The sequence below is a fragment of the Eumetopias jubatus genome, unplaced genomic scaffold (genome assembly GCF_037043125.1).
Source record: "Eumetopias jubatus isolate StellerSeaLion01/CBP00866 unplaced genomic scaffold, mEumJub1_p1.0 scaffold_14, whole genome shotgun sequence".
Taxonomy (NCBI): Eukaryota; Metazoa; Chordata; class Mammalia; order Carnivora; family Otariidae; genus Eumetopias; species Eumetopias jubatus.
The window spans coordinates 97,673,324-97,685,409 of NW_028274820.1; the positions used below are offsets into that span (position 1 = coordinate 97,673,324).

At 39.7% G+C, this 12,086-nt stretch overlaps 1 protein-coding gene across 5 annotated transcripts in view; it reads right to left on the bottom strand.

Annotated features, from left to right (window-relative positions):
- TPK1 (thiamin pyrophosphokinase 1) overlaps positions 1 to 12,086 on the bottom strand; it is a 336,496-nt gene that overhangs the window by 91,053 nt on the left and 233,357 nt on the right. For all 5 annotated transcript variants that reach the window (XM_028106283.1, XM_028106279.1, XM_088018241.1 and 2 more), the window contains one exon: positions 8,110 to 8,221. In XM_028106283.1, coding sequence (XP_027962084.1) covers positions 8,110 to 8,221 — 112 coding nt within the window. The remainder of the gene's footprint in view (positions 1 to 8,109; positions 8,222 to 12,086) is intronic.

Sequence of the window (12,086 nt, forward strand, 5' to 3'; positions counted from 1 at the left end):
CCCACAACCAGAGTTCCCTCTACGCTTTGTCCTTCCGGAGTCTTCATCCTGCCTGCTAGACCTACTTCCCTTGTGTCTTGCTTTTGTTGCCTTGGAGTTCCCTGGAGTTTCCCTCTTGAATGCCTAGACTTCAAGACCAGGTAGCAGTATTATCCTGACACTAAAACCAGTCAAAGACATCACAAAGCAAAACAAAACAAAAAAACCCTATGAAACAATTTATCTTAGGATATGGATACAAAAGTCCTCAACAAAATAGAAAACAGAATCCAGCAATATATAAAAAGAACTATACATCATGACCAGGTGAGGTTTGTCCCAAAGATGCAAGTTTGGTTTAACATCCATAATCCAACTAATGTAATACACTATATCAATAGAATTAAAAAAAAAAAAAAACACACAAAAATCACATGATCATCTCAAGACAAAATTAACAAAAACAAAATCCATGCTATTTCACGATAAAAAACACTCAACAAACTATGACTAGAATGAAAGGTCCTCAATCTGATAAAAGACATCTGTGAAAAACCCAACAGCGAGCATCATATACATGGTGAACGCCTGGATGCTTTCCATCTCAGACAGGAACACAACAAGGACGTCCACACTTGCTGCTTTCAGTATTATTTGAGGTTCTAGCCAGGACAATTTGGCCAGAAAAAGAAACAAGAGAATCCACATCCATTTGCAGAGGACATGACCTTGAATATTTAAAAAGTGCTAAGAAATTCACTAAAACACCAGTAGTACTAATAAATGAATTCAGCAAGGTTGTAGGATACAAGATCAATTTATACAAAAACCAATTCTATTTCTATACACTTGCAATGAACAACCTAAAAATGAAATTAAGAAGAGAATTCCATTCACAATAGTATCAAAACAATACAATACTTTGGAACAAATTTAACAGAAGAAGTAAAAGCTTAGAATATGAAAACAGCAAGACTTTGTTGAAAGAAATTAAAGATCTAAATGAAAGTATCCCAGGTTCATGTGTTGGAATATTTAACATTGGTATAAGATGGATTTACTTCTCAAACTGATCGGCTGAATCGACATGGTCCTTATCAGAATCCTAGCTGACTTCTTAGAGGTCAATAAATTAAACAAATTATATAAACAAATTATGTCTCTGCATATAATCTGATAATTAAGTTCTGTGCTATTTGATCTACCACATTTTATCATTTCTAATGTGTACATTTCCCCCTCATCTCTGCAATTAAATTAGTATTTTTTCCTTAGTGAACATAAAATAATTATGCATCTTATAATCGATGACATCTTAAATATGATGAAATACAGTCATTTCACCTGTTTCTAAGCTCAAGAAAATGGTTTAGGGGTGGAAAACTTTCACTAACAGCTTCCTTTGGGGAAGACAGAGGCAAAAAAAAAAAAAAAGCCATCCTGATTATCACCTTTGATCTCTAACACATGTGTTTTATGTAAAAATTTTAATAATATCTTTAATTCAATTCAAATTGGGTCACCAGTTATCAAAGAATTAAGATACAAAAGACACTGGGGCGCCTGGGTGGCGCAGTCGGTTAAGCATCCGACTCTCGTTGGCTTAGGTCATGATCTCAGGATCCTAAGATCGACCCCTGCACTGGGCTCCACACTCGGTACAGAGTCTGCTTAAGACTCTCTCTCCCTCTGCCCCTCCCCACTGCGCACTCACTCTCTCTCTAAAATAAATCAATCAATCTTAAAAAAGAAAAAGGTACAAAAGATACTGTCCTCGAATCAAACAGGAAATACTGATGTCACAGATTCAGAGTGCCATTTTTTAAGCACTGGACTAGAAAAGTAATAATTAAAAAATAATAATAAAGATACCTAAAAATATAAAACATCTCACACATTAGTGGCATTAGCTCACAAAAGGTTATAACCCAAGTGGGCATAGCTGTTGTTGAACCACGACACCTATAAGCCAGCAAGTCCCAAACTTCTCTCTCTAGCACGGACCCCCTCCCCTGCACTCCAGACTTAAAACGCTAACCGACCAGAATCGCTTTGAGTCGTAATGGAGTGAGAATTAAGGGTGCTTCTCACTGAAACTGCATTTTTACCAAGTGTAGTTTTATAGATCCATAAGCTGTTCCCTTGTTAGGCTGGCACTTAAAAATCCTCACAGAGAACTCCTGCAGAAAATCTTGGTACCTGTACACACTTCTATAAATTATTTTCCACTGAGATGAAAAATCTTTTCAAATGGTTTTCTCTTAATTTCTTCCCTTCAGAAATATATCACTTGGGTTAGATTTGAGTCTCTTTCAGTCAGAGCTATGAAATTATTTCATTCTGTCATTTATTTCTATACTTTGAAAAAGCATAAAAGAAGGAACAATGAATGCATAATTTCACACTCAATTTGAGTGTTATAAATAAGAGGATTGGGCAAATGGAAGGCAATTCCATTTGATATTTTCTTAGGCCAAAGTGTAAAGAAGTTAAGAGCTCCATCCCAGAGAATTTAAGTTCTTCTTCCTAAGCCTTTCCATTTCTTGCTTTCCCCATATATGTGCCTTCCTCTTGTTTTCTTCTCTTTATCCCAAATTCATTTTAGTGATTTCTTTTTAACATGAACTTAACAACAACTTTTTATGGCAAGTCTTTCATTTACTAACTGGAAACAAGGAAAAAGAGCATTAAAGACTTGAATTCAAATTTTGAGTGCATCAATCCCTAATGATGAGAATTTAGGCAAATCACTGCCTAAAGGTTGGAATTACCATGTGTCCTTATCTGAAAAATGGGGATATCTGAAAAATTTACGCAAGCGATAAGCTATACCACTTATCAGGGTGAAGGAAAACCAACTAGAATAAAAGAAAGGTTACACTTACGCATATGGTAGTAAAACTTTAGGACATCAAAGAAAAATGAGGTCTAAAAGACAGAGTTAAGGATGATTATAAATGCATAAGAGTTAGTTTGCTTAACTGCAGATTCTTCAACAGCTACAACAGAAACCCCTAAGAATATGGCCAACAGAGAGTGAAAATAAGATTTTATTCTATATGTGTAGCTAAACTGTTCATCAAGACGGTGGACAAAGAAAAGACATTTCTTGATAGAAGAGCAGAGTCCTACTGATTCTCTTCTTCCTCCCTGACAGGACCTCGGTTTCACTTGGGACGTCCATGTCTTCAGATACAAAACTGCCCATCCCAGCCTCTTCTGCAGGGAGGGTGGCTGCTGGGTAGTTCCGGCCATCGAGGCCAAAGACTAGATGCAGGAAGGATTTCTGGAAACAGCGGAATCCCTAAAGCCTTGCTTTCCTGCTACATGTGCTACCCCATCCTCCCCTCTGCCCTTTCGTTTGTCCTGATGCTGAACGGGGGACCTGAGGGGCTGAAGTTGCAATCTCTTACGATTTTAAGGCAAAGGCTGATGGAACCACAGAAGCCATGCCCTGGAACTACTTACCCTGTCCTTTGTTACATGAGGAAAAAAGAAACAGGCTTCTTTAAACCTCCTGTTGCAGTTAGTTATAACAAAGCACATTCCAATTTGTTATGAGTGAAGAAGAAAGAAAACTTAATTACCATCAAATATATGACTTGCTATAGAAAACCCAAGCGAATCTACACTCACATTTCTTAGGAACAATAAAAGCGGGGCGCCTGGATGGCTCAGCCAGTTAAGTGTCTGACTCTTGGTTTCGGCTTAGGTCATGATCTCAGGGTTGTGAGATCAAGCCCCACATGGGGCTCCACATGCTCAAGATTCTCTCTCCCTCTACCCCTCCCTCCTAGAAACAATAAGAGCATTCTGCAATATATTGATATAATATACTTAAATCAATTTTATGTCTGTCTACATGCCACCAAAGAGCTCAGAAAAGTGAAGCTTTTAGAAGGCGCAATTTACAATATCAACACAAAATATAGGGTTCCTAGAAGCAAATCTTATATAAGATGTACAGGATCTTTTGGACAAAATTTTTAAATTAATGAAAGCAGTTAAAAAGTTCTAAGTAAACGGAGACAGATATTATGTTTATGGAAAACTCGATCACGCACAGAAATTTTCTTCCTCAATTGTTGTATTCTCCCAATTTATCTATAAATGAAAAATAATTCCAATAAAACTTAAAATAGAATTGTGTGCGTGACGTTTGTCAAGTTAATGCTAACATTTGTGAAGATCGAAAAGCCAGGAATAACCATCAAACTCTGGAAGAAGAAAGTTGGGAGACTCCATTAGCCATACTTCAGTATTCATTACAAAGCTACGCTAATCAAGGCAGTGTGGGATCAGTACAGAAATAAGTGTGTAAGCCAAGAGAAGAGACTAGAAATTCAGGTTTTCCCCCTGCACATGAAAACTTTCGGTTGGAGAAAGTAAGATAGATGGGGCTAGGGCAACTCGTTATCAGTAATGAAAAAAAAATCAGACCTCTAGCCCGTATCATACACCAAAATCAATTTCAGGTGCAAGAAAAGACCTAAAAATAAGACTTAAAACTATACTGTGAGATGTCTTTATGACTGTGGAGAAGAGAAAGATGACTTAAGACAAAAACTACAAATCCCCGAGAAGAGATGGATACATTTGACTGCCTTTAACTTACTAACCTTAATGTATACAAAAATGCAGTAAACAACTGGAAAAGGGAAAATACAGCCAGGAAAAAGATAATTAGGATCTGAAGGACTTCTGATAATAAGAAAAAAACAAATAGTCCAATGACTAAATAGGCAAAAGAAAGTAATCCAAAGAAGAAGAAACCAGCGCTGCAGGGTCAGTAATTACAAAAAGATGCTTTCCCTCAGTGGTAACCAGAGACCGTGATGAACTAGCACTGACACGCCTCAGATCGGCCAAAGTGATGAATTCTGACAATACCAAGAACTGCATGAGGACGCAGAGCACGGGAACTCTTGTATTCTCCTGCGTGAGTGTATGATGGCGTACCCACTGTCAGAGCCATATGGCATACCCAGGAAAGGTGAAGATGCTCTTGTCTATGACGCAGCTATTTTACTCCCAAGTATACACAGCCTAGAGAAACTCTGGGCCCAGACACCTGACCCAGAATGTTCACAGCGTACTGCTCTGAAGTAAACTACTGTCATACAGGTAGCTTCAACACTAGCTGTCAAGTTTCACTTCTGGGTGATGGGTACAGAGCACCTTTTTCAGACTTGTTTTAAAGACAGAACGTGATGAGAGATACTGCAAATTGAAACAGGTAAATCAGATGAGTTTCAGGACTTGTGGCATCACCGTTTAGAGTGGGTAAAGACTGGGAGACAGCCAGCCTCCAGACCCCCTGAGGGAGATTTGGGTTTGTTTGTTTTTTTGTTTGTTTTTTTAAAGATTTATTTATTTATTTTGAGAGAGTGAGGATGTGAGAGAAAGAGAGAGAGAGAGAGAGTACATGAGAGGGGGTTGGGCCAGAGGGAGAAGCAGGTTCCTCGCTGAGCAGGGAGCCCGATGTGGGACTTGATCCCGAGACTCCAGGATCATGACCTGAGCCGAAGGCAGTCGCTTAACCAACTGAGCCACCCAGGCGCCCTGTTTGTTTTTTTTAAGAAAGGCAGACTGGCACATGCAGCACCTCATTTGGAGGTGTCTGGAATCTTGGAAGTTTGACTGCCCTACGTTCTCCTACACATGGACGTTGCGAGCTTGTTTGGGGATCCTAGCAGAGGAGCGCTGCTACTCGTACACCCTTGACCGAAGAACGGTCCTCCTCTATCGGGGAAGGTCGTCCCCTGCGACCCAGTGCGCGGCTTTGGGAGGGACGCACAAGTCGCCGTGCTGAGGGTGTCAGCCAGATCAGCCAAATCCACCCTGGCGATCAGTGGGGTGACAGATGTCACAGCCAGATTGCCCTCCCATCCCTGAGGGAGATTTTGATAGGTTTCTTTAGAAGCACTTGCGTACTCTCCTTGAACTAAGAAGTGATCGGCACCTGGCTGAGGTACTGCGCCTCCTTTCTCCTTCCTGGGCCGTCTTGTCACTTCATAGGTGTGACTGACAAGTTGACATTGACCCCAGCACTCTGCTTTCACAATGACAGTGGGAGAAGCAGGGGCCCTGCCCTCTCAGTGGGAGAAATCTAGACACTGTTCCTCAAGCTGACACTGCATCATTTCCCAGCAGTTCTCACTACTTTTTAATGATGTAATATTACCTATCACAAGACCCCATTAAGTAGCTTTCACCACAGAGAACTGATGAAACAGTGTGTCTCAATTTTCTTGCTTTGCATACTCCATTAAGTTGCTATTTACATATTTTGCATAAAATTGTAGAAGAAAAATAATTATTTTAAAAGACAAAGCAATCTGTAAATATATAAAGAAGTAGTAGCACATAGCATTTCTGCAGGATTGAAACATTATCACGGACAGTAAGATTAAACGCCGCCTCATGTCCAAGGCCCCTTCCCAGAGTCAAACTCATTATACGGAATTAGGATGTGCATGTTACTATAGGACACGGGATCAGAGGATGTTCTAAGGAGCCCTGAAGAAGCCTGGATGATCGTCCGAGTCTTTCCCATCACTGTAAGAGAAAGGAAGCGGGGCCACTGCCTGGACTGCCAAGCCCTCGTTCCTGCTCAGTGCCCCTCCCGTCTCGGTGCCGGCCCTGAAAAGTGAAGTCACTGCCAGGTCTGAAAGGACTTCACCAGCATCAAGACTGGGTCCCGGGAACGAACGGAACTCCAAAAAGTACAGTTGTTTTAGGTTGGAAATGTTTTCAAAAAAAGTTTCTAATGGGAGCTCATGTCAGTTTCAGCTAAACAGTTTCAAAGGCTGTCACATATTTCTGTGCGCTAAAGCAGATCTTTCTCACCCTCCTTTCAAATTCTGATGAGCTCTCCAGACATTTGCCTCAAAATAGCTCTAGGTTTTCCTAATTGTTTCAGCAGTGGCTCATAGAAAAGTCTTTTAAAATATCTTTTTATCTTCAAATTATTTACTTGTTGAAATATTTATTTCCTTGTGGGGAACCTCAGAGTTTTGCATGTTACAAAAGAATGACGTGGTTCTATATTTTAGTTTTTACAACCTTAGAGGTACTGGTCAATCAGGAGACAATCCCTCTGACATTCAACCAAAGCGCTTTGATTAAATTACTATCATTTTTAAAGAGACTAGAGTTGACCCATTTCACGAGCCTGATGGTTTATTTTGGAATCAGCACTTATTTCATGAAAAGATCCACCTCAGTTTTTGTTCCTTTCAAATCAGACAGTTTTAGTATAACTAGGACCTATTACAGTTAATAAGTACTGGGAAACATTTTAAAACTTAGTAAAAAGCAGCTAATCTTGTAAAATCTTTGACTATGAAAATAACTTGCTACTTTAGTTAAAATAGCTGCTTCTCTGGAAAAGTAAACTAGGTTTCAAGAACACATAATCATGAAGAAGGCTGGACAAAGAATTCTTAGATTCCATACCAGAAGTACAATCCATAAGAGAAAAAATATCACACTTCATCAAAATTAATGAATTTAGTTAATTAAATTTCAGAAAATGAAGATATAAGTCAAAGACTCTGAGAAAATATTTGCAAGTCATATATCTGACAAAGGACTTCTATTTGGGATATATAAGGGAATCTTACAACTCAAACTAAAAAGGAAAATAATGCAATTAAAATATGAGCAAAAGATCTGAAGATGTTACTCCAAAGAAAATATACAAATGATCCATAAGCACATGAAAAGGTATTTGATATCATGTCATGGGGCGGGGCGGGGAGCAAATAAAACCACAACGAGATACCACTGCATACCCACTAAGATGTGTAAAAACAAAAAGATAGTAACAAATGTTGGTGAGGCTGTGGGAGAAACTGGAGGCCTCGCACATTGCTGGTAGAAATATGAAATGGTGTAGCTCCTCTGGAAGACAGCCAGACAGTTCACAGAAAGGTTAAACACACAGACCTACCTTTGACCTAAGAGTTCCACTGCTACGTATATACCAGATATATACATATATATCCTATTGGGCACTGTTATATACATACACACACACACACACACACACACACACACACACACACACACACACTTTTTTTTTTTTTAAAGAAAGAAAACCTCCCTTTGTGCAAGGGTTTTACTTACTGAGGTTCCACTTTAGGCCTGTTGTCGTAACGTGATTGCAAGACTGTCCAACAGGAATAAGGCCACACCAATCACCTTCCATTCCAGTAGCTACATGCATTTTGTGCTTTCCCTGAAGTAGAGAAGGGATGATCATTAGCAGAGTGAAGAGAAAGGATAGTACATCAACGTGCACTGAAGAGCTGGTCCTACGCAACAGGTACCATCCCAGAACCTTAGGTGGTTATCATACGTAATCCTAACAACGCATTTAAGTAGTATGTGCTGAATAATCCCAGGAACTTTCACCTGACTTAACCCTAGTCACAATTTTGCAAGGTAGCTTATTGTTAATTATTACTTTTACACATGAGAAAATTGAAGCTTGCAGAGATTAAAGGTGCTCAGGACCACACAGATAACAAGGGGGCAGAATCAGGATTCCTACCTCTACTTGCCAATTCTAAAGACTGAACTGATTCCGCATGCTAACGATGTAGCCCTATATGACAGTTCTAGGGTTTTAATCAAACACTTGCTCAAGTGTAAATAAAACATTGCTTCCTAAGTAAAATCGCTACTGTATCTCAAGACTTGGACTTCTAGGTTTCAGAATTCAATGTCAATCCTGCTAATGGTTAATCTGCTTCCTATGCCCATGGCTACGCTAGGGGATGCTCGGTGAGAAATACCTACCTCTACCAGGAAACAGTATCTACCTCGAGGAATGAGTATGCTTCCTCCATCTGGATTATGAAAACTGATAACATTTACTATGTTTTCAGGTTTTCAGTTTATAAGCAGGTTAAAGTTAAATGTAATGTTTAATCAAGGCTACAACATTTGCTTTTAAATAGAATACTTGGAAATTCCTCTTCTTCTGCAAAGTTATGACTTTCCATTACTTTTGTATTGTATTCATTATCCTCAGGATATATGGTCTTTAGAGAAAGATACCTCAAGTCCTTATGGGGAAAATGCCAATGCACACATCTATTCAATAATTACATAAAAAAGATATTTTTAATAACTCACATAACTCTGAGGGGATAAAGATATTCTTTACTTTAATCAACTATTTAAAGCTTAATATATGACACATTGCCAGAGTAAGGTACTTACACCTCCTTTTACAGCATTTTATTCCAACTATGTCTTTTGTACCCTGTTATAGGCTCTGAGAACTTACTCTGCTGTATATAAGACCTCAGCATATGAGTACGCTTTGTCTTTAGTCAAAGGATTGCTTTTATTAGGAAAACAACTCTCTAAATTACTTATCAGTTCTTGAAATATAACATAAGTTCATATATATCTCTACCACTTATACAACTCATAAATATATATTTCTATTTGAACACTTAATCAGAAGGCATAAATTCAATTAAGAGGGCTTAAATATATTCAAACACAACGAATGTTTAAAGAAAACATAAAACATATTTGAATTTGATGCCCATCACTGGGCAAACGCAGGTAGACAAACACCAAGCAATGGATTAGATACACTTGGAGAAAAGTGGGTGGACTGAAAACACAAAACACTGTGAAAACAATGCCCAACAGGAAACAGAATTGGTATAAATTACAGAACCCATCAGGGGCTCCTGGGTGGCTCAGTTGGTTAAGCATCTGCCTTCGGCTCAGGTCATGACTTCTGGGTCCTGAGATCGAGCCTTGTGCCCCGCATCAGGCTTCCTGCTCAGCAGGGATGCTGCTTCTCTCTCTCTCTCTCCACCCATCCCCCATCCCCCCTTGTGCGCTCTCTCTCTCTCTCTCTCTCTCTCTCTCTCTCTCTCTCTCCCCCTCTGTCCCTCCCCACCACTCGTTCTCTAAGAAATAAAGCACCGACGGGGCCAGGCGGGGAGGCTGGGATGGTGGAGCACAGGAGGTTGTCAGGGTAGGGAAGCTGTTCTGTGGGACACGACCAATACATGACCTTATGCATTTGTCAAGACCCACAGAATCTATAACACAAGCAGTGAGCCCTAATGTAACTTAAGGGCTTTTACAAATAATAATATACAATACTGGTTCATCACCTGTAACACAAGTCCCCCACTAATGCAAGGTAATAGGGGAAATTGTAAAGAGACGGGATATATGGAAACTTTGTCTAATCGGCTCAATTTGCTGTAAACCTAAAACCGTTCTACAAATAGTCTATTAATTAAAAAAAAAAAAAAAAAAAAAGTCTCTCCGTGCCTTTCAGTTTCTCATCCCTTAACGGACTGGCAGCAATGTGATGGGAGGTCTGAAACCTCGGCCAGCCAGATGCGCGGTACTGCACAAAGAGAAACGTGCAGCTGCTCCTCAGCAACCATTACAACTTACGCGGCTTTTCCCCCTAAAAAACAGGGTTTTCTTTTTGTTAGTTTAAACCATGAGCTGCCTTAATTTCTTTGTACAGAATTTTCCCCTCAATTGGTTTACACTGACTAGCTTTGCCAGAGAGTTTGAGTATTGTTTCTCCCTACCACTCTCCCTTATAGAAATAACTCTCTCTGAAGGTATAGATGTTAAATATAACACAAATTATCATCCATAGATGCCAACATAACACACTTTGACAAATTCTGAAAGCCTCCTTCATATGAAAGGGAGTCTTGTAGAAATTTCTGATTTCCCTAGGAGTGCTTTGGTTTTAGCAGCAAAAGAACAGAAAGTGGTGGTGGCTTTTCATGTTGGTGGATCCTGACCTGATAAGGGCTGTCCTCCCAGGGTCCGCATCAGAAAGCACAGCATACCAGAGGGGTTACAGGTAACCCACAGCCTCTTGAGCACTGGGCGGCAGACAGCACCAGAAGGGCAGGAATGCTCACCAGGCCCAGAGGGCTATACTCCTGTCTCGGGTAACAGTGTCTTTGATAATGGGGCCCACTGTTAGAGACGGTAACTTCCTTCCTTATCAAAGAGGGATCCGTGTGTCATTGGGTTGTCTTTCTTTCAATGTGTTATAGTTAATCCCTATCTTTTAACTGAAGGCTTTCCTCCCTCTGTTTCTGGTCTACTTAACGGTTTGGTCATGGTCAGCTAAACACATTATGTCTGGTGTTCCCCCTAACTTCCGTTAGAGAATGGTGAAGGAGCTGGGGGTGGGGTGGGGATGGGGGTGGGGGTGATACAGGTGATGGGGATTAAGGAGTACACTTGTAATGCGCACCGGGTGATTATGGAAGTGCTGAATCACTATATTGTACACCTGAAACTAACATAACACTGTGTGTTAACTACACAGGAATTTAAAATTAAGAAGAAAAAAAAAGAATGGTGAAGGAAGTAAGGAATGATTTCTCAACTGGTGGACATTAACTCCCTAAGAGAAGATTCTTCAACTTGCATCGTATAATGCAAAGGAAACAGCACATATACATGTTAAGTTTTATTATCCCAGGGAGGGGATGCTGTTATAAAATCCACTGATTTAAATGACACAGTGGTAAACTTTCTTTTCTAGGCTTGCTATATATTCATTGCCTTCCTCATTATGTTAACATTCAACACACCTTGAAATTTTTAATCTGGGAATAAACTAGTTTGTGGACTTGAGAAGCTGCAGATATGTTTTAGCCTGCAGTCAGGATTTTTCTTCTGTTCCACAAAGATGCTTAGCCATAAGTGAATGGTCTTTGTGTTCATAAATAGGCATTAGCTTTGTATGGTTAAAGGAGGGCAATATTATGCTTTTCTCCTATACCTTCAGTCTGTGTGACATCTTTAAATAATGAACAACAAAAGGAATTTTTGTTTATTCCTCAGATTTCTCGATTCGTAATATATGCTAGCCGGTATGTGATTTGACATAGGCAGGCATACAGCCTGACATTAAAGAACTTCCCCAAAGATTTATGCTATTACTGGAGACTAGAGGCACATGAACTAATCACTGACTTCCATCTATTCTCATGAATCATTGCACAGGTTTCTGCTCTGTCCCCTGTTCTGAGCTAAGATAACTCTTTGAAGTCAAAGGCAGTTCCTAATAGTAAAGATGGGAC